At 32.0% G+C, this 22,203-nt stretch overlaps 1 protein-coding gene across 9 annotated transcripts in view; it reads left to right on the top strand.

Annotated features, from left to right (window-relative positions):
• Positions 1–22,203, top strand: part of LOC139524814 (inositol 1,4,5-trisphosphate-gated calcium channel ITPR2-like) — a 95,807-nt gene that overhangs the window by 22,343 nt on the left and 51,261 nt on the right. For 6 of the 9 annotated variants that reach the window (XM_071319916.1, XM_071319915.1, XM_071319911.1 and 3 more), the window contains exons 6-25: positions 3,961–4,047; positions 4,675–4,752; positions 6,210–6,290; positions 7,280–7,377; positions 8,170–8,257; positions 9,180–9,267; positions 10,584–10,691; positions 11,098–11,243; positions 11,863–11,941; positions 12,415–12,494; positions 12,829–12,954; positions 13,608–13,658; positions 14,406–14,486; positions 14,796–14,981; positions 15,407–15,529; positions 16,726–16,830; positions 17,214–17,321; positions 17,573–17,599; positions 20,115–20,186; positions 20,842–20,974. In XM_071319916.1, the coding sequence (XP_071176017.1) occupies positions 3,961–4,047; positions 4,675–4,752; positions 6,210–6,290; positions 7,280–7,377; positions 8,170–8,257; positions 9,180–9,267; positions 10,584–10,691; positions 11,098–11,243; positions 11,863–11,941; positions 12,415–12,494; positions 12,829–12,954; positions 13,608–13,658; positions 14,406–14,486; positions 14,796–14,981; positions 15,407–15,529; positions 16,726–16,830; positions 17,214–17,321; positions 17,573–17,599; positions 20,115–20,186; positions 20,842–20,974 (1,945 nt within the window). The remainder of the gene's footprint in view (positions 1–3,960; positions 4,048–4,674; positions 4,753–6,209; positions 6,291–7,279; positions 7,378–8,169; positions 8,258–9,179; positions 9,268–10,583; positions 10,692–11,097; positions 11,244–11,862; positions 11,942–12,414; positions 12,495–12,828; positions 12,955–13,607; positions 13,659–14,405; positions 14,487–14,795; positions 14,982–15,406; positions 15,530–16,725; positions 16,831–17,213; positions 17,322–17,572; positions 17,600–20,114; positions 20,187–20,841; positions 20,975–22,203) is intronic. The other 3 variants (XM_071319917.1, XM_071319912.1, XM_071319909.1) reach the window with 1 other exon arrangement.

Below are 22,203 nucleotides of genomic sequence, written 5' to 3'. Positions count from 1 at the left end.
TTACCACGTCAAGTAGACTTTACAAAAACAATAAAGTTCATCAATCAGATCAACAACGAACACGATTTATATATTAATATGTAGACATTTTAAGTAGGAAACAATCTGTAAAAAATTCTAATCACTAATTGTCCAATTTAAAAAAGTACGATATATCAAATAGATCTCATACGTTAAGCGCTGATACGATTGACCCATGTATTGAAGTAATTGTATTACCTTTTTTTCAATTGTTTTTTGAATAATAAACATTTATTTAAACTAAGTAAGCTATCAGTTTTGGAATAAAACATTGTTATAAATGAATAATAATGTTTCTCAGGAAATATGCTTTTATTGACTTTTAACTGCTATATGTTCTCGACATGGATACAAAAATGTCGATATTTATGCCCGCGTCACACTGTCCCGATTTTTACGCCGATGGCAACACGATAATGGAAATTTTCAAAATCGGGGCTGATCGTATCCAGATCGGGCTATTCGTAGTGCCATCTTTAACCATCTTTAACCATCGGCCACTTTTTCTAGCCTTCGAGGACAACTTCGGGAAGGGTTCTAAATTTTTTAACATGTTAAAAAATCCCCGAAGGTGCGCCCGATGTTGAGGGTTCGTATTGAGTTCGTATCACCATCCTCAATATCGTAATGTCACCGGGAATGCATCTTTGCACATCGTATTGCATTCGTGTTTCAATCGTTTCCATCGGGCAGTTTTGACATTACGATGTCTACTCGAATGAATCACGAAGGTACCCGAAGGTCTTACGATTGCAACATGACTTCGTGAAGACCTCGTAATCCCGTCGTGTTGCTATCGAATAAAAGTACGAAGGCGACAAGATGGAACTACGACGGCAATAAATCCAGCTAAATGTAAGTTAATTTTCGCGCTAAAATACATTTAAAGTGCCATGCGCGATATGCACTGGTTAGTCCGATACGACAGTTAAGAAAGACGTTCACGAAACATGGAGCTCATATCATATGATTCTATGAGAACAAGAAAGGCGACAGCGTTGTTTCTATTAATTCAAATGGAACAAGAAGAGCAGCTATTACAGGCTCAGGATTTACTTTTACAAGTAAAATATTATTTTTTGTCAATTTTTTATATCAAGTAATATAATTAAAGGTGACAAAGAATTTAGAGTTTTTAATTTATATTAGACAATGTCGGAACATACTAGTATTCAATTTCTTCTATTCACAACAACAACACGAAAAGACAAAAACGTTAGTTATGATAAGAGCGATATGTTCAGGCCTTTTCCATCTGGATTGTTTCATATCATTACATGCTGGGGTTCCTTTAAATAAACGCGCCTCGTACACCAACACTGCAGGTACACTTATATAGGGAAACCAACTTTTTATTCATTATTCTGATTTTTTATGTATCGTCTGAGTTGTTGTCACACGAATGTTTACTTCATAACCATTTTGTTTTCTATATGTCATATTTTGCCGCCTTTGTTGCTTTCCCCACATCCTTCCTTTTGTCTATATTATTGTGATATTCTCCTGGAAAGAGCTCTTTTTGAATAAAAGGGATCAACGAACTCATTACCTTACCTTTAAGATAGATCAGTAAACATGGGGTTATTCAGACTAGTGCACACATTTTACAGTTCAAACAAGACAATGCCGAGCGTGGCATCCCCTCGTATGTAACATATTGGGGACAAATATGGACACTATATTTGTATATAACGCATGCAGAAAATGGTAAATTGAATATACATATTTGATACATAAACTATTTTTTTAGAAATCAACCAAAACATTTAGTAACTGGAAATACCTTTAATATTGTCTTTAGAACCAGCAGGTAAAAAAATGAGCAACCTATTTCCTGTGTATTATGCTATTTCAAGGAGAAAAAACAAGTCCATCTGCATGACCTTGACCTTTGGCCTTGAACGTAAAAAATGTCAGATCATTACAAGGAGGAACAATATACCAACTGTGGTTAAAATCTTTTGAAGCATATTGGTTTTAGAGTGTCAACAAGGGTGATATTGCCTTGTATTACAACTACCACTGTGACCTTGACCTTTGAACTTTAAAGTCAATAGCGCTTAAGATATTCTTACGAGTAACACCATACCAAGTTTTGAGCATTTTGGTTCTAGAGTGTCCATAACAATTTTATCTACACGCAACTTACATGTAGTAGGCGAGGGGATAATAAACTAAGTTTTATAAGAATTAGACAAAAAGATCGATTACCCGCCATGCATGGCAGACTTGTACAGAAACGATATGTAGTCGAAATTCTGTTCGTATTTTTTAGACATCGTATGGCCATCGTGCCATCATCGTAATCCATCGTGTAGCCTTCGTAATCCATCGTGTAGCCTTCGTGATCCATCGTGTAGGCTACGGCTGAGATATGAAGTTTAAATACCCGTCTTCGGTTAACCTTCGTATGTCCATCTTTTGCTATCGTATACAATTTCGGCACCATCGTATAGACTTCGTTGTTCATCGTACTTGCTTCGGTCACTTTTTGGTATTTTAACGAGATCGGGGCCAACTTCGTACGAACTTACAATTTTAGCATTCGGGTGTCCATCGTATATAAAAATCGGGACAGTGTGACGCGGGCATAATAATAACAGTAACGATTTCATGAAGAACAATTGTTCAATATTTGTGTTTAAAGATACATGTATTAGACATTTCTGCGCTCACATATTTGTCAAAGAAAATATTTAGAGTATACCGGTAACAAACAAAAACACATAATGACTTGTGTTTTACTAGCCTCGAGATAACAAACAGCTTATCACCTTACAAATTATTAAACGCCAATTTGTAATGTATCTTATCTAAATCTACCAAAGTGTTTCTAAACGCACGGAGGATGTCAGTTTGTTCCTCTATATTTGGCTCTGTTACATCATAACTAACTACACTTGTGTCACATGTGCATTTTTCGTCTTTCAAATGCTTGTCTAGATGGTTTTCAAAAGTCTTTACGTTCTTTGTGATCACTGCGATGTCTTGTAGGCTATTACACACTTCCACTTCTCGGTAGTATTTCCTTAAGTGAAGACTGTTTTACCAAGTAAATAAAACTTGTGTTACTAATGAGTCAAATACTAAGTAATCATGTTGTAAATGGTATGTTTCTATTATGTCAGCTCTTAGCCTTCGCAATGTTAAAGTATGAATTTCCAATCGTTCTTCGTACAATAAATCTCTGTGGTTGGGTAACTTTTTTTGTTGCCTCTGTCGGACGTTTTCAATTGTTTTGATATCTCGGATATACCAGGTCTTGTTTTGGTGGTTTCGAGGTATTTGAGTGTTTTAGTGATTTGTTGATTTCTTTGGTTTTAAAGTTTTTATTACTAGATTCTTCAACACAATAACTATTTTCAATTTATGTATCACCTTTATCGTCTTCTACAGTTAAAACGCTACTGAAAAATTCAGCCAAGACCTCAACCTTTTCTGTATCTGTATTTGCAGCAAAGTTTTGACAATCCTTTTTACATGAAGTTCTGATACGCCACTCCTAGATTTCTACTTGGCATTAACGTATGCCCAAACGTTTTTGCAAATTGGTTTCGCAGACTCTGTGATACACTTCTCCCGAGTTTTCCTTTCTAAAGAAATTGATGCTTTTGCTTTATTTCGAGCATTATTGTACAACTAAAGCTTTCGTTATCAATGTCATTTCTATATATTTCACATACTTTTATGTTTTGTTCTTATTGATAGTTTACATCAGCTCTAAGAGGTTGTTTAAATTACTCATTTGAGATATGTTTCTTAGGTATATGTAAATTCATAGCATCAGACAATTTGTTCATGAACGTGTTTACCATATTTTTTCTATCTTAAACTTTTCGAGTTTGCCCGATACAACTTTATTAAGCATGAAACTTACACCCATTTCAGCACGTATAAGTATTTGCCTCTTCTTAAATAAATTATATGTGGGTTTTATAGGCGTCAGCGGAAGCGGAAAACAAAGACAATGAAGCAGAACAGAAACGACAGTTTGGAAAAAAAGTTCGTTACGGGGAGATTATTCAGGTATTTACTGAAAGTATAAAACATTCTTCTTGACCAATTACTAAAGAATTCTCCATTCACTCACGTCACCGCCCATGACAGCATCGACATATGACAAGTAAATAATAAAATATTTAATGAATATCTTACACCGGTAGAAGAAATTGTAGTCACCTTTGATAGATAATTTCTCAAACCAGTTTTATGAATTATAGAGATGAAGGGTGTATGGGATACACGTGATTACACTAGACGACACAAAAACAAACCAACACACCAACGTGACAATCAGCGACCAATATACAAATTTGAAAACTAAAGTAATTGTCTATAAATTGTATCAATATCTAGATCACCCCAGAAAGGACTACAAATACATGAAACTTCACTATAAATGTACAATACATGAAGGACAGAAACTTCACTATAAATGTACAATACATGAAGGACAGAAACTTCACTATAAATGTACAATACATGAAGTACAGAAACCACTATAAATGTACAATACATGAAGGACAGAAACTTCACTATAAATTTACAATACATGAAGGACAGAAACTTCATTATGAATGTATATGCACATAAGTATTCTTAAAACAATGCTCAGTTTGTTATATTGGAATCACGTAAGTGTTTGTATTTCAGCTTCGTCATGTTTTCTCAGGGAAGTATATCCACTCCAGTACAACACAAACTAGCCAGAAAGATAGAAATAATATGAGGGTATGCACATTAATACAAGTAGTCCGTATTCACTTCGATCCAATCCAATGTTTTATTTATACCCAGACACAAAACATGTGTAACATCTGGACAAATTACAAAGAAAACTCAATTAATGACATAATAGTCAGGAAATTGTAAAAAGTATACTATCTGGAGATTACATGTAACAGTCAGGAACATGTAAAAACGTAAACTATCTGGGGATAACCCATCTGTCTATATGCGTGTAGACAGTCCCTTATCAATAAAGATAAGTTACGTAACAACTAGCAGTGACATTATGACAGCATCGTGTGTAGTTTGTTTTACAGATGGTTATGCTATATAATATTTCGGAATGTTTCACTTTCTCAGTTCATTAATACACTGGTTGGTTTATTGCAAACATATAAGTACTGATATTCATCACCAATACATTCATTACATAAGACCAATACATGTCTGATATTAGATTGTACAATAGTTTTTTTTATACGAATTAAAAGGTTGCTTGTTCTAAGTTCGAACTCTTTATAAGTTTTTCATCCAGAAAACGAAGTAAAAAATAATAAAAAAAAAACCCTCAAAGACTTGAGTATTGCCATTCCAGTATTTGTTTCAGATAATGTATTAAGCTTTTTACCACACCATTCAATAACCAAGTCATACCAATTTGTAAACTGTCCCAATAAAAATTCACATCGGTAATAAAAATAACTGTGATTACTAAGAGATAACAAACCATATCTAACTGATACACAATTAGAAAATTATTTATTGACCAAATTATAAATCTTTTTTTTCTTTGAAGTTAATAAATCAATCAATAAAACGTAACCTTTGGGATTTAAAAGTTAACAATTGTTACTTCCTTATGAGAATTGATGTCGTGATTGTCGTTCTTTTTTAAATGACAAGCCCTTATCTATGAAAAGGTCCACAGACTATGAGATTTTTTGTCGTAATTATTTTTTGCTCTATCGATTCAAAGACACTAAAAGTAAATTGTTCTAGTACATTTACGTCCGCCATCACGAGTTGGTTGACCGTTATGCTAAATCCGTTTCTTATATGATAGCAAAAATGTTCCAAATGTGGTAACTACAAGCCCTTTCCCTTTTCCTAAAATGTAACGTAACTAATCAGACTTATTAACAATGATTAGCGGGTTTATATTAACATAAGCAATACGACGGGTGCCGCATGTGGAGCAGATCTACTTACCCTCCCGGGGCACCTTAGATTACCAACAGTTTTTGGTAGGGATTTGTGTTGCTCAGTCGTTAGTTTTTTATGTTGTGTTTTATGAACTATTGTTTGTCTGTTTATATTTTTTTCTTTTTGAGACATGGTGTTTCTTTTCTAAGTTTTTTTATTTGAATTTGAATGTACCTTTGTTTGGTATCATGCGTCTTCATATGAACTTTGTCTAGAGTAAAATAACATGACTGGAATTATATGAATTATTGTTTTAGATTTCACTACTTGAATGTAATGCCAAAAATGCACAGTTTAAGATATTACCTAGATACAAAGTGAAATCAGAAGGAGAATTCGTAAGTATTCTACTCGATCTTTCTTGCAATACATCTAAAACATGAATACATTCTATGACATTTTCACTGTATGTACACAGAAATGTCGTGCATCGCTTTCACACAAGTTATTGCGTTTCAAACACATATCAGAATCTTTCTACCTTAAAGTAGTATGACGTTAAATGCACAATAGCGCTAAAGCAAATTAATTGGAGATCAAAACTGAAAAAATCGCGATGTCAGATGAAAGCATGGGTACTTCAACTACATACAGAATCAGCAATACTATTACCAAAAAGCACACAAAGAACTAAAATGTCAATGAGACATAAAGGCAAAGGTAGTATACCGATGTTCAAAAGTCATACATTGATTGAGAGAAAATAAATCCAGGTAACAAACAAAAAACCGAGGAAAACACATCAACTGTTAGAAGAATACAAAGGAACAACAGAAACACTGAAGTGCAACAAAAAAGGCTCATACAGAAACTTGTTTGAAAAGTTGTTTTATATTTACAGGTACAGTTGTATGATCAGGTCATGCTTGAGAGTATCTATGACATTTTCACTGTATGTACACAGAAATGTCGTGCATCGCTTTCACACAAGTTATTGCGTTTCATACACATATCAGAATCTTTCTATCTTAAAGTAGTATGACGTTAAATGCACAATAGCGCTAAAGCAAATTAATTGGAGATCAAAACTGAAAAAATCGCGATGTCAGATGAAAGCATGGGTACTTTAACTACATACAGAATCAGCAATACTATTACCAAAAAGCACACAAAGAACTAAAATGTCAATGAGACATAAAGGCAAAGGTAGTATACCGATGTTCAAAAGTCATACATTGATTGAGAGAAAATAAATCCAGGTAACAAACAAAAAACCGAGGAAAACACATCAACTGTTAGAAGAATACAAAGGAACAACAGAAACACTGAAGTGCAACAAAAAAGGCTCATACAGAAACTTGTTTGAAAAGTTGTTTTATATTTACAGGTACAGTTGTATGATCAGGTCATGCTTGAGAGTATCAAGTCTCCTGGACATTTCCTTCATGCTAGCGAACCTTACCAAATAGATCATGTTACAAATGCGTAAGTCTACAATTTCAGCGACGATAGGTTGATTTTTTAAAATGTAATTGGAAGATCATATTTAATTAAAAAAAAGAAACTTACACCAAACGTTCATTAAAGAAAAACAACAAAGAAGCTTCTAAATAACAAACCAAAAAAACAAGCAACTACATATAGAGATAAAGAAACAAAGTAAATTATATATTTATTATATACACTTCGGTGTTGACATGAATATCAATTATGTGGTCATTTTTATAAATTTCCTGTTTACAAAACTTTGTATTTTTCGAAAAACTAAGGATTTTCTTATCCCAGGCATAGATTACCTTAGCCGTATTTGGCACAACTTTTTGGAATTTTGGATCCTAAATGCTCTTCAACTTTGTACTAGTTTGGCTTTATAAATATTTTGATATGAGCGTCACTGATGAGTCTTATGTAGACGAAACGCGCGTCTGGCGTACTAAATTATAATTCTGGTACCTTTGATAACTATTATTAGTATTGCAAACATAAAGTGTTTTACTACTGTATACATCATATGGATTTCATTACCATTTTTAGCATTTATATATATACAACAATCTCTTATATTTTTTTAATTACGAATCGCTAGAGGTATATTTAATATTGGAACTATAGAATGCAGATTGCTATGATTGTCAATTCTGTATTGGCATAGATGGATGTCGACATTTTTATAATGCCAATGTCAATAACAGAGACTAAAAGATACTTAAGCAATTACAGAGTTGATTGATAGATTCACGCATCAAGCAACTGTTTTTTTTCTATTTCAATTTATAGATCTGAGCTAAACTTAGGAGTGGAACGTTCAAGTTTTACATTGGTCGGCAGCTTCCGTGATTATCCAGATCAGTTCCAATTTTTGAGGGTAAAATATTTTGCGTTATCACTGTATAGTTATGATATGGTTATGTAGTCACTGTAGGCGCTGTCGTCGTCCATCGTCAGACACATTGTCAGTTCCCATTTACTGTAGTTTGAGTTGACCAATCCGTATGAAGTATTCACAATGTTTCATAGCTAAAATAAAGACGGTAACAATTGAAGGGATTGTGGCAATACCCGACTCTTTGAATAGGTCCAAATGGCAACACAACAGTTTTTCATGTCTTTTTACATTTACAGTATTTTCCCTCGTCAGAATATGCTTCAATGTTTCTTTATAAATTTCCCATACAGATTGAAAAAGGCTGTTTTTTATGTTCCTATTGGACTTACAGCTCCTAACGTTGTCATTTATATATACATCCCTGGATTTCAAATGTTAATGTTTGAAGATTTCTGATGAAAGTAAATATAGAAAATCGCTTCGGACGCAAGACATTATAAATGATTAATTTCATTCCAGCTAACAATGTTACACTTTAGGGACTTACCGTTTGAATTTTCCTCGGAGTTCAGTATTTTTGTGATTTTACTTTTACACATTTCCCATGAAATTATGAAACCTCTTCGGAGTCAATCAATTAAGATTTAACATATTTCCGATTTTAATGCGTTAAAAAAGGAAAAAAGTATTTGGACTACATTACAAATTTGTTGAGTTCACTATTAACTCTCGCATCAACTATAAAAAAAACCAAAATATTTAAAGACAATTAGTAATTAACAGAAATATATTCAACATTGAGAACTTTGTGAAAGTACACAATTATTACAACATATTATTTTTTATCTTTATCACATATTCAAATGTTTAAATTTCGATATGTTGAATAAATCATCTAATGGGGAAATCTACAAGTTTGGTAAGCGCTACATATAAATAATAGATAATTTTGTTTCTGCAGGGTGGATCTGTCATAAGATTGTTCCATAAAGAATTAGAAGCCTATGTGATAGCTCAAGGATTGTTCGGTCAAGAAGTGACAGAAAATGGTAAAATATATCATAGAAATAAACAAAACAAATAAAAAGCGCAATCATGATACAATTTAGTTTATAAAAAATAGATATGATGATATGTGTCACAGAAATTGGCTACCTATTTTTCATACAAGTTTTGGTTTTCTCGTAAATGATGATATTGCTTCGCAGACCCCACACGTTAACAAACCGATATAACACCACAATTGTTTTGTTGTATTGAATAGCACACAGGATAAAGGCACTATTGAAACCTTATTTGAAATATGTTGAAAAACTATTAGTATACAACTATTATTGCTGATGTAACTGTTTAAATATCTTCTAAAACTGTCAGTACATTAAATATATGTACATACTTACTTCTCCAATATAACATATATTCCGATTTTTATAGTGTCTTCTAAAGGTAAGTTATGTTAATGGTAAATACGACTTTTTGATAATCACATTCGAAATGCATTACTTATTTAATAGCCATCACATAAACCTAGAGTCATGTAATATATATACTCAAGAACGAAGAAAAATTTCCAAGGATGGGGATACCGTTAGAGGGGTATTATGTTGTTGAGTATATATAAAGTTTAACACCTAAACAATGATTGAATGTAAACATGTAATGTTAACGTAACCTTTATATACTAACACATTTTATTATAGCCAGATTTTCACAACTAACACGAATGACCGAGAGCACACACACCGAATCATTTTGTTCACTGAATGTTTTCCTCACATCTATGCAGTTTAATAAACATTTCCACCTAAGAAACAAATGACAAGACAAATCTATTAACGTTATTTCTCTGAATTTATGTGCGATAGAATACATCGTAAGGAATACAAGAATAAAATATTTCTTCATATACATCATGTGTGTTAAATTTCAACGTTAAATTCATAATACATCCATCTGTAACACGTTAAGCGTCTGAGTCATGAATAAATAGTTCTTTAAAATTGCTTTACATTTAGGTACATGTAGTAAGCATAGGTTTGACAATTTGTTTTACAATAATATTTGTTGCCTTTTGAACACTTTGAAACTGTATAAATAAGAGATTAAAATAATAATATCAATGGATCATATAGAAAGTTTGATTGATAATTTTCAGAATGATATGTTTCGTTAGTTTGAATTGTTTTACATTGTAATTTCGGGGCCTTTTACAGCTGACTATGCGGTATGGGCTTTGCTCATGGTGAAAGGCCGTACGGTGACCTATAGTTGTTAATTTCTATGTTATTTTTGGTATCTTGTGGAGAGTTGTCACATTGGCAATCATACCACATCTTCTTTTTTTATACTCGAGTATATTTTGTAGTTCATTTCCGTATTCGTGCCTTTGATCCTTATAATCCGAAGACGATATCACCTACATGTTCTGGTATAACCTACTGGCAGATAGAAGCGGAGTCTAGTATTCTCAATGGTATGGTTTAATATATTAAAAATGAAACGGATCAATTTGTCTACCTTACAGATACAACTGTTTGGATGGAGAAATGTCATATCTTATTCTCTGCTGTTATAATATCTTTATTCTTTTGTTTCATTATTCGATATTTTTGTTTTAGCAGTTTATGACATAACTTTGATAAAAAATTATTTTAATTAAAAATAATTGGACATATTTCTATTGTATGTGAATGTACGCTGACATTTAAGTAAACAAAACAAATTATGAACCGACATGTGCAAGATTATAAGATCTTAGTAAAGTCAACTTCTTTTGGTGAAATAAAAACGAATTATTCCAAAGAAAAAACACGCTTTTATTTCAAATCATTAGAAATTAAAATTTTGCTGAAAAAAATATCTTATATCTGAATTTGTAGGTGATGTGATAAAATGGGAACAACAGATTCGACTTCGTCATATGACAAACAGGAAATATTTATCTCTTGATAGCAACTTAGATGTTTGTTTAGTAGACGATAACGGTGATCCTAGAACAGTATTCAGATTTCACTCTGTAATCAAGGTACCTATAATTTAGCATGGCCTCGAGATGTAACTTTAAAGTGGATATACCAACAGAATAATGTCAGTTTGATGAACACGCTGAAAAGTATAGACCTACTGCTGTCGTGGTTTTGGTATAATAACAATAATTTGGATGTATTAGGACGACGAACATGTCTATACAATGGTTTTTAATTCATTTAAAATGTCAGTTCTTCTTTATAAGTCAAATGACTTGGTAAAAACTTCAAAACCGTTTGTCTTCGCCTGGGTGTTCATTTATCAGACAGATAAATCTGCTGTCGGTGTAAATGTTTGAAATTCTTTTGCCTTTTAATATGAAACTAAGTATTCATAAAAGTTTATTAGAAAGGTACCCATTAAGGTGACTAACGGAATATCAGACGTCAAAGTCTCCAGATCAATGCATTATAAAGAAGACTTTTAAGTAGTACATAAGGCAAGTGTCAAACAAACAATTTAACTAAGAAAAGCCTAAAACATAACAATACCAAACTTCAAAACATTTAAAGTGATAATGAATGCTCTTCTGAAGGTATTACTTTTTATAAAGTCACAATTCTGAGAAACTAGATGTAATTTACTTTACACTTTTATAAGCTTTTTTTATGTTGTAGGAACAGGATGAAATAAAGTTTGAAAGTTATACAAGAATAGAACATATGTTGACCGGATGTTGGTTGCATGCTTTGAAAGGTATGGAATGGAGAAAAGTATCAAATGAAGACATCACATGACATATTCTAAATGCAATTCATAGTCAGGAATATGACAGTTGTTGTCAATTCGTTTGATGTGTTTTATCATTTGATTAGGGACTTTCCGTTTTGAATTTCTCTCGGAGTTCAGTATTTTTGTTATTTTACATATTCATTTAATTCCTAATTCAATTTTTGAAATATTTTTTCAATTTCTTTAGAATAGAATGTTTCCGTTTTCTCTTTTGAAAAATCGCAATTGAGTTTTGACAGTACACTCATTATGTCAGAAGAATGGGGATGACACGATTTATCAGACGAATTTTATCATTTATATTACCACTAAATATCGAAGTCATGCAAATAGTCGTTTCAAGGAATATAAAAAGGGAAATTTGAATTTGAAATCAACTACAATACAAAAAACGACCTAGGTAAAAAATAAACTTTTGCAAAATATTTTCATTATAGATCAACCGTTTGATAGAAAGACTTTTATGGAGAAGTATGGGGTTCAAAATATGGACACAGAAACAACAAAGCTACGACATGTAAGACATTTTAATGATAAGTATGCATTCTGTATCTGTTGTGTTTATAGACATATTCTGCATTCATCTTTATTAAGAACGATCATTGATCAAGGGTTTGGACGTATTAAAACATAAGGAAACAATCTGTCCATGAATGGTGTCAAATAATAGTGAAACTGATCAACATCGCAATAGATATTACCTAAAAATTGGATAGAATTAGGATAGAATTCAGGATTAGGTTTGTAATACTGATATAACATTTAATAACTACAATGAAAATTGCAATACTCATTAATATAAAATTGTGGTAGTAATTAGATAATATTAAATGCAATATGTTTATTTGCAGATACTGGCTTCAAATGAAAGCATGTATGCCGATGCATACACATTACAATGTGTTCCACAAAATGATGTGCAGAACTTCAACTACATTGCTGGTATAGTGCCATTCCTAACCAACTTAATCAAAGATGTAAGCATTGTACAAACGGTTTTCGAAGCAACAAAATAGTCTGCTTTGATTATGTGTTTTTTTTCAGAATTGCTCTTGAATTGAAAATTTGTAGATAGATAAAGAATAAAATATGGTTTGCACATCATCAAACTGTTGCTGCCCAAGTTATGTTTAGATAATATTAGTTGCATAGAGCGCTAGTGACCTAATACAATATATATATATGAGGTAGGGAAATTCCATATGGAGTGAGTGCAATTCGAATATCAATATCTCATTGTTTTAGTAACATTTAGATTGTTCACAATTTGACTGTTTCATCATCGATCTGCCTGCAGTTCAGTTAGAAATTATTTCCTTCTAATAAACATATGAATATATATGAAATATAGCTATCAAATGTACCAGTATTATAATTTGATATGCTAGACGCGCGTTTCGTCTATATAAGACTCATCAGTGACGCTCATATCAAAATATTTATAAAGCCAAACAAGTACAAAGTTGAAGAGCAAAGGATCCAAAAACAATGAATCAATTGTTCAAATTCAATACAATGGCTATGTGATATTAACATAATACGTTGTTCACCACCTCTTTGGACTGTATCTAAAATAACATAAATATGTACTTTCAGTATCAGTTCTTTTAGTTTTTTAATGTCATTTTAGTTGAACGATGTACCAGCTCTTTCAGCTAGAAGAACATATGCTATAGTAACGGTATGTTTTATGAATTAAAAATAGCAAATTGAATATCAATAAAAGTACAAGAGACATAAATTTGTCAAATATATGAATAATTCTTGGATGAAGTGGACTTAAAAAAAAATATAATCAGTTTCATATGAATACGAATAAAAAATGATTTCCGGTGTAGAAAAACGTATCTCAAGCGGGCACGAAATATGCAATATGTTTATTATGAATGTTTTTATAACCAAGAGTTCCAAATGGTGAAGTTGAAATTATCACTTCGTTAATTTTACGATCGCCATCACGAGTTGGTTGACCGTTACCGTTCACAGATGATATCAGATATGTTCCTTATGTCGTTGCTACAATCCCGTTCCCGTTCCACGAATATGACCTACCGAAATAGACTATTAACGAGACTTGTAATAATATGAGCAACACGACGGGTGCCACATGTGGAGTATGATATGTTTTCCCGTCCAGAGCACCTGAGATCAACCATAGTTTTTGGTTAGGTTCGTGTCGCTTAAGCTTAACTTTTCTTTGTTTTGTCGCGTGTACTTATGATTTTCTGTTTGTCTTCTTTTAAACATGGCATTGTCAGATTATTCTTTATCTATGAGTTGAATGTCCCTCTATTATCATTAGGTCCTCTTTTATAGAAGAGTACTTATTGTATACATGTATTTTACCACATACACATGTATTTATATATTTGTCTAATAATAAGTACTCCCACATGAAACTAACTGTATAAATTTTTGCTATTTTTAGGCACTAAAGGATGTAAAAACGTTCTTAGGAGACAAAGGACTACCAGTGAAACGGAAACAAAAACTACTCAGGAACTTGAAGGTTATACATAGTTTTTATTCAACAATGCTTTCTTTAATCAGATGCACATTTTATTCACAAAACCAAACATAAAAATAAACAATAAACAATAAATAGCTTTGTACACAAAAAAAAATGATATATATTTAAAATGAAGCTGGTAAAATGTAACCTTTAAGGAAAACTCGTCGTTATAATTCATATACACTTTCTGAAAGTTCAAATACTGGTTTTGCTTTTCTTTTACAAATTGTGGCTTGGATGGAGGGTTGTCTCATTTGCACTCAGACCACATATTCATATATCTATAAACTGATTTTCAAATGACAGGTTATAGATCTATTGGTAGACCTTGTGAAATGTCCCTTGAGAACAGGAGAGGAACAGTTATATCGTATTAGGATATATAAGGAGGCATATGATGTTCTTCATGCGTACATGCTGGGAAGAAGTGGAAAGAATGCTTTATACATGGCAAAATACATTGACTTCTTTCAGACACAGTTCACACAAAAGGTACATATTACACAATCTGCAAAACATTTACATTTGCATTTAAATTACGATTTACAGTATTAAAATATGTCCTATTAATAACAAAGATGTGCAATGAAATAGTGCCGTAATATTTTATTTAATCATCCTGTCAAAAGTGCTCTACACTTCTTCTTTCCAAGTCTACATTAAATTATATACACTGCATCAATGATACAAAGTGTAACAGAGATATATAAATTATGAAGCAATCTAGAAAATACACACACAATCATAACGAACAGTAAGCTTTATTATTAAAGAAGATTGTGAAGAGAACACATTTAAATATATTTCATCGTTTAATATATCAAAATATTTATAAAAAATCTAAATGGTTCCAGAATTGAAGTTTTACCAAAAACATGTTTATTAATGTTCCTTTCTATTTTGACTATGTTTTGAAGGGTGGTATAGGAATAAACGTTGCTCAGATGATTGTTGAACTGATGAGAGATAAGAGGAAGCTAGTCGACAGAATAACCACCGCACACATAGATAGATTCATTCACCTTCTTGGTGAAACTAAGGTATGTCATGGAACATATTAAACCACATAGCTGTTGTGTCACATACTACAATACAATTTAAATTTTCGTATAAAAGAACGTATATTGACATGTTTGATGTTGCAGTGGTACTAGGGCATATTTATTCTAACCTTTAAATAAAGGCAACAGTAGTATACTGCTATTCGAAACTCATAAATCGATAGAAAAAAACAAATCAGGGTTACAAACCAAAACTGAGGGAAACGCATCAAATATAAGAGAACAACGACACAACAGAAACACAACATTAAAATGTAACACTTACACAGAAACGAACTAAGCATTAGACAAAATCGGATGAGAATAACAAATATAACTTCAAAACTAAATACATGAATTTGGGATAAAAAAGTACTGTGACACGTCTTATAGCAATGCAAATTCAAACTCAAATATAAGAGGAAACAAACGACACAACAGAAACACAACACTAAAATGTAACACACACAGAAACGAACTATAATATAACAATGGTCATATATAATATTATTATATACTAATCAATATCAAACTGCGGTAGCAATCGGATAACTAATTATACTATATAGCTATGTCAGTGTATCTTCTGAATAAATTTTAAACCAAAACAATTGTACAAATTTCGTTGAACCAAACTAATATCTAATAAATGAAGGGGGTGATTTATTTTCTTTAACATAATACAACAGAAAAGACATAAAGACATTTGACAAAATCCGATGAGAATTACAAATATAACATCAAAACGAAATACATGAATTTGGTATAGATAAGTACCGTGACACGTCTTATAGCAATGTGAATTCACACTCAGCAAAACAGTCACAATCGGGAATAAGTCACGTTTGGTAATTAAAAGATTAGACGACGTAATGACAAACCACAATCTAACACGTGGTAAAAATGTCCTTAGTTAGATTGGACAAAGACCCATCGTATGCATCAATCAATTCGTGATGGTGTCCGTAAAATTTACGGAGTGTCATTTTTAATCTGTCCTTCTCATAACCTTGTTGGAGCAGTTTCTGAGTAAAAAATTCACAGATATATTTCTTGAAAGTCCTGTAGTTAACACATGTAAGTCACAAGAAACCAGATACAATACAGAGTAAGTTGACGTATATTCTGATAATTAAAAACGATGTCAAACAACTAAGAGTGAACATTTTGATTATTGTTATCGTTCTATTTTCCAGAATTCAATATTTCTGAACCTGTTACAAGTGCTTTGTGTTTGTGATGGAGTATCGATACCAACTAACCAGACATATATTACAGAACAATGGCTACGACAAGATATGGTAACAATCATTTACAATTATATTTATATAGAAATGTATCAATCATCCTTCACTACAAAGCGGTTCACAATTACACAGCTATATCAAACAAGAAAAATGATTCTATGTTGTGAAAAATATATCACACTTAGTGAACGAAATTATTTTGAGATAGCACATCTTTTGTCATGATTTTTTCATCCTCCAATATATGGTTTGTAATTGTCCCTGTAATGGTATTTTGATTGCATTATGTAATATTTATGTAAAGTACAGACCAAACGTTGTAAACTTTGCAGGGTATTTTCTTTTTTTTTAATGAGAATAAGTAATCAACTACTCAATATAAATATAATGAATTTAGGAATGAAATTTCATTGATGTTCAATTTATTAATTTTCCAGGGATACAAGTTTCATGCCGCCAGAGGCCAGAATCTGAACCGAGAACCCAATGTCATGTTCCTGTCATCTGATGATAAAGAATCTTGGGTTCCAATGCACCACTTAGATGTAAGGCCATTGTCTGGTTTAAACATGGAAACATGAATAATTGATTCAAATAATATTTGTGTATTAAGAATTGAAAAATTGAAAAAAGAAAATAGTTTACATTAACATGTGAATGAATTGAATGAAAGAAGATCATCAATATTATGTATCAATTGCGAGACTAAATTATTTATCTAATTTAGTTTATCTATTTTCCATATCTATCATTTTCTTCTATTTGTGTTTAACCAACGACTTAGGTTTTATTACAGTTTGATGCACTTGACAACTTTGATAAGGTATGGTTGGACATTTAAAAAGCTTGGTTCCACTTTTGTTCGCTTAATTTTAAATAATGAGTTTAGAAAATTAATGTTTGTCAGTTTGTTTTTATGTTAATATACGTTTACATATATGTTTCGTTTGTAAATATATTTTAGCTTTTATGGCAATTTATGTTCCTGATATACTTGCTTCATTTAAGTTTTTATTAGCTCACCTGGCCGAAAGGCCAAGTGAGCTTTTCTCATCACTTGGTGTCCGGCGTCCGTCGTCTGTCGTCGTCGTCGTCGTCCTGCGTTAACTTTTACAAAAATCTTCTCCTCTGAAACTACTGGGCCAAATTTAACTAATCTTGGCCACAATCATCATTGGGGTATCTAGTTTAAAAAATGTGTCCGGTGACCCGGCCAACCAACCAAGATGGCCGCAATGGCTAAAAATAGAACATAGGGGTAAAATGCAGTTTTTGGCTTATAACTCAAAAACAAAAGCATTTAGAGCAAATCTGACGTAAGTAAAATTGTTCATCAGGTCAAGATCTATCTGCCCTGAAATTTTCAGATGAATCGGACATTCCGTTGTTGGGTTGCTGCCCCTGAAATGGTAATTTTGAGGAAATTTTGCTGTTTTTGGTTATTATCTTGAATATTATTATAGATAGAGATAAACTGTAAACAGAAATAATGTTCAGCAAAGTAAGATCTACAAATAAGTTAACATGACCAAAATGGTCAGTTGACCACTTTAGGAGTTATTGCCCTTTATAGTCAATTTTTAACCATTTTTCGTAAATCTTAGTAATCTTTTAGAAAAATCTTCTCCTCTGAAACTATTGGGTCAAATTTAACCAAACTTAGCCATAATCATCATTGAGGTCTCTAGTTAAAAAAATGTGTCCGGTAACTCGGCCAACAAACCAAGATGGCCTCCATGGCTAAAAATAGAACATGGAGGTAAAATGCAGTTTTTGGCTTATAACTCAAAAACCAAAGCATTAAGAGCAAATCTGACAGGCAGTAAAATTGTTGATCAGGTCAAGATCTATCTGCCCTGGAATTTTCAGATGAATCGGATAATCGGTTGTTAGGTTGCTGCCCCTGAATTGGTAATTTTGAGGAAATTTTGCTGTTTTTTTGTTATTATCTTGAATATTATTATAGATAGAGATAAACTGTAAACAACAATAATGTACAGCAAAGTAAGAACTAAAAATAAGTCAGTATGACCAAAATAGTCAATTGACCCCCTAAGGAGTTACTGCCCTTCATAGTCAATTTTTAACAATTTTCTTAAAATTTGAAGATTTTCAATAACATTTTCCACAGAAAGTACTGTTATAGATAGAAATAATTGTAAGCAGCAAGAATGTTTAGTAAAGTAAGATCTACAAACACATCACCATCACCAAAATACAATTTTGTCATGAATCCATCTGTGTCCATTGTTTAATATTCACATAGACCAAGGTGAGCGACACGGGCTCTTTAGAGCCTCTAGTTATAATAATTATTGGTCTATATCATCATATATTTATGTAAATGTTATCTTATTACTACAAGGTATGCTTGGAGTTGTGCTTTTAAGTACCAGTTATTTATCCTAGGTTTATGCGTATCCAATGAAATATATTTATTGTTAATATTTTTTGCCTCACTTCCAGTTACAAAAATGTAATACATTACCAAGGACACCAATTCATTGAAAAACATAAGAATAGCACAAATTGAATAGTTCAACAATTCATACCAAACACAGAAACCAAAATCATCTGAACAACAAACGAATTAACAACAAAAGAACATATGGAACAGAATATTAAGTTTAGGCGATAGTACTTTATTGATGTTTAAATCTTGTAACTCGATTTATAATTAGCAATTTCATGTAACACAAAACTGAAGGAGGCACATGCATTCCAACAGGAGATACCAGGTGAGCGAAAGTGAGAAGCATATTCTACTTTGCAATTATCACCAGGCATGTGTATTAACACTCGCGATCAGTTAAATTAGAGATCAAACCTATTTCAGATCTAGTATCTTAAGATCGAATAAAATTGAGAATCGAAATGTGGAATGTGTCAAAGAGTCAAAAACCCGACCAGAGACAAAAGACTACGAAATACTAGATACAAATTTCGCCAACACGTTCTATAGGTCGAATAATTCGTCATGTTGACCGTTAAACTGAGTTGCGATTTCAGTCTTTCTTGCTGTTGGTTTAGTAGATGAAGACGCACATCTCTGTTTAGATTGTCAGAATAATCCGAACACGCACGACTGTAATGTATTTTAAAACTACTTAGAGATGAAAACGCTATACGACGGAGCAGTCGGATATCCTACTGTTGATAATTTTGAAGTGGACAAATGGAAATTATCTTGTTTCGCTTGCATCTAAATGGAGGAATTGGGTCATATCAAATGTTTGATAGTAGACAGTTTTCATCTAAGACAAAATAAACACGATTCGAAATTAATTAAGTAGTAAATTGAACTTCGTGTTTATAAGCATAATGTTCTGTTTTTGTAGCCATGCGAGGCAGGTGATAGTCCATACAGATTTTTACTGAATCAGTTAGACTTGCTGAAGTCACTTTGCTTCGTAAGTTTATTATGCATCCATCTTATTTGTCAGCCAAACAAAAAAAAACAAGATAAGACTGATCGAAACTAACACAGTTATTATGAAATATGGATATTTAAATATAGATGGAATAATTTAATTATGATAGAATTATATTTTTGTTAATAAATATTACCGGTACTAGTTTTACTGCACTAGTTACGCATTTCGGGATTTTAATTTAATAATATATTTGTAAATAAAGGCAGATGAAAATGATAAAATAGAAATAACGATTGGTTTATTTTTCTTCTAATTTTGTAAATATTTTGAATTAGTTTTGTCGAAGGCATATATTGATTGGAAATTGATGTCACAAATGTTTGTTATCTTCAAAAAACCATGCAATGCTAAAAACATCAACAAGAACTTAACAGACTTCATAAGATCAAATTTTTAAGATACAAAAATAATATTGTAAAAGTTGAATATCTTGATCATAATTATAGGAGGTCATTGGTTCAAAACTGTTGACAAATTGTAGTTCAATCTGAAGTAGAACATTTTAGCATTTGATGCATTCATACGGCACGAAATAATGAAAATCTAACAATTCAGGCAATTAACCGTTTAACAAAAAATCTCAACTCAATGCTTTTAAAATCATTCAAATCTTCCTGTGTTAATTTTAAAGGGTCGGAATGATTTCGCAGTCCATACTATCACAAGAGAGAAACCTATTTTGCAATGGGAGGACGCTTACCTGTGCTTGACATCTAGACAGTTAAGTGATCAACTGCGAGCCAAGTATTGTGAAGTCATCATAGGTAAATGTTTGCAATATCTTCTATACTAGTTCTATGTTGTATTTTCCTAGGTCATCTACACGTAAGGACAAATGTTTTGGTCATAAAGGTGTTCAACTCTTTAGGTACTAGTAATCATTAACAAAAAATGGTTTTGAGCGTTTCAGATAGTGTTACTTTCATTTACTAGGAAGACTAGTGTACTATAGTAACCGAGGGTTTCATTAACTAAAATAGTCAGTGCTTCAGTTATGATATTAGAGATAATACACGTTTATTATATGGCCCGAGAACACAGTTATTTCGTAGTGCATTTCTTTTAGACAATAAATTCAAATTAAAAAAATCGCACCTGCTCTTTCTCAAAAAGATTTTTACAGTGTAGTGTACTACCAGTGAGACAAATAATATCAAAATTATAGAAACTTCTACCAGCTCTAACTCAAAATATTGACAATTCTGTGTTAAGGGGGTGTAAAATTCAGTTTGACAGCTTCAGACGTGCTAAAATTTGACCTTTTAGAACTGGACCAATTTACTTCTTAACATAAAGATTCAGCACCCAATTTTTTTTTACATGTAATTACATCCCCCTACTTGATATTTCATGCATTTAATATCAAGAAATAAATTGGGAAAGTGTATCAAATAAGACATGCAAGTTATACACTGTTTACACTAGGGACTATATTCGTAGACAACGAAAACCAAAGGACGATAACTGTGTCCTTGGACCTAATAGGACAGAAAGACTTGACCAATCTTTATAAAACTTTGCATAACCTAAGCTGAGGCAATTGTGAGATAGGTTGCCAAGTTTCATGGCCATATGACATATATTAGAGACACTAGGGTCATTTTAATATAGACATTTGAATGTTTATTTTTGACGTGTAAATCAAATATCTTCAACTGTCAAGATTTTGGCCTTAAAATTTTAAATTTTGCAAAAATTTGCTTTTTAAATGCTCTTGAATATCAAATATTAAGTATTAAAAGCATCTGAACACTCTTTTATTTATCAGATGTATTCTAATTATTCCAAAGTTAAATTTATATAAGCCTATGCCTGAAAATAGAGATTTTCCAATTTAGGGACGCCTTATATAAATATGCATTTTTCTCAGCCAATTTGAAGATTTTGAAGTTTTTTATGCCTAATTTATTCTTTCATATATATAAAATGTACTTTAAATGTATAGAAAAGTGTCAAAAAGCATACCACATGAGTATAAAATGGTCTTGGGCCA

Source organism: Mytilus edulis, chromosome 5 (genome assembly GCF_963676685.1).
Source record: "Mytilus edulis chromosome 5, xbMytEdul2.2, whole genome shotgun sequence".
Taxonomy (NCBI): domain Eukaryota; kingdom Metazoa; phylum Mollusca; class Bivalvia; order Mytilida; family Mytilidae; genus Mytilus; species Mytilus edulis.
The sequence above is the reverse complement of the archived record's forward strand: the minus strand, read 5'-3'. Positions and strand labels throughout refer to the sequence as shown.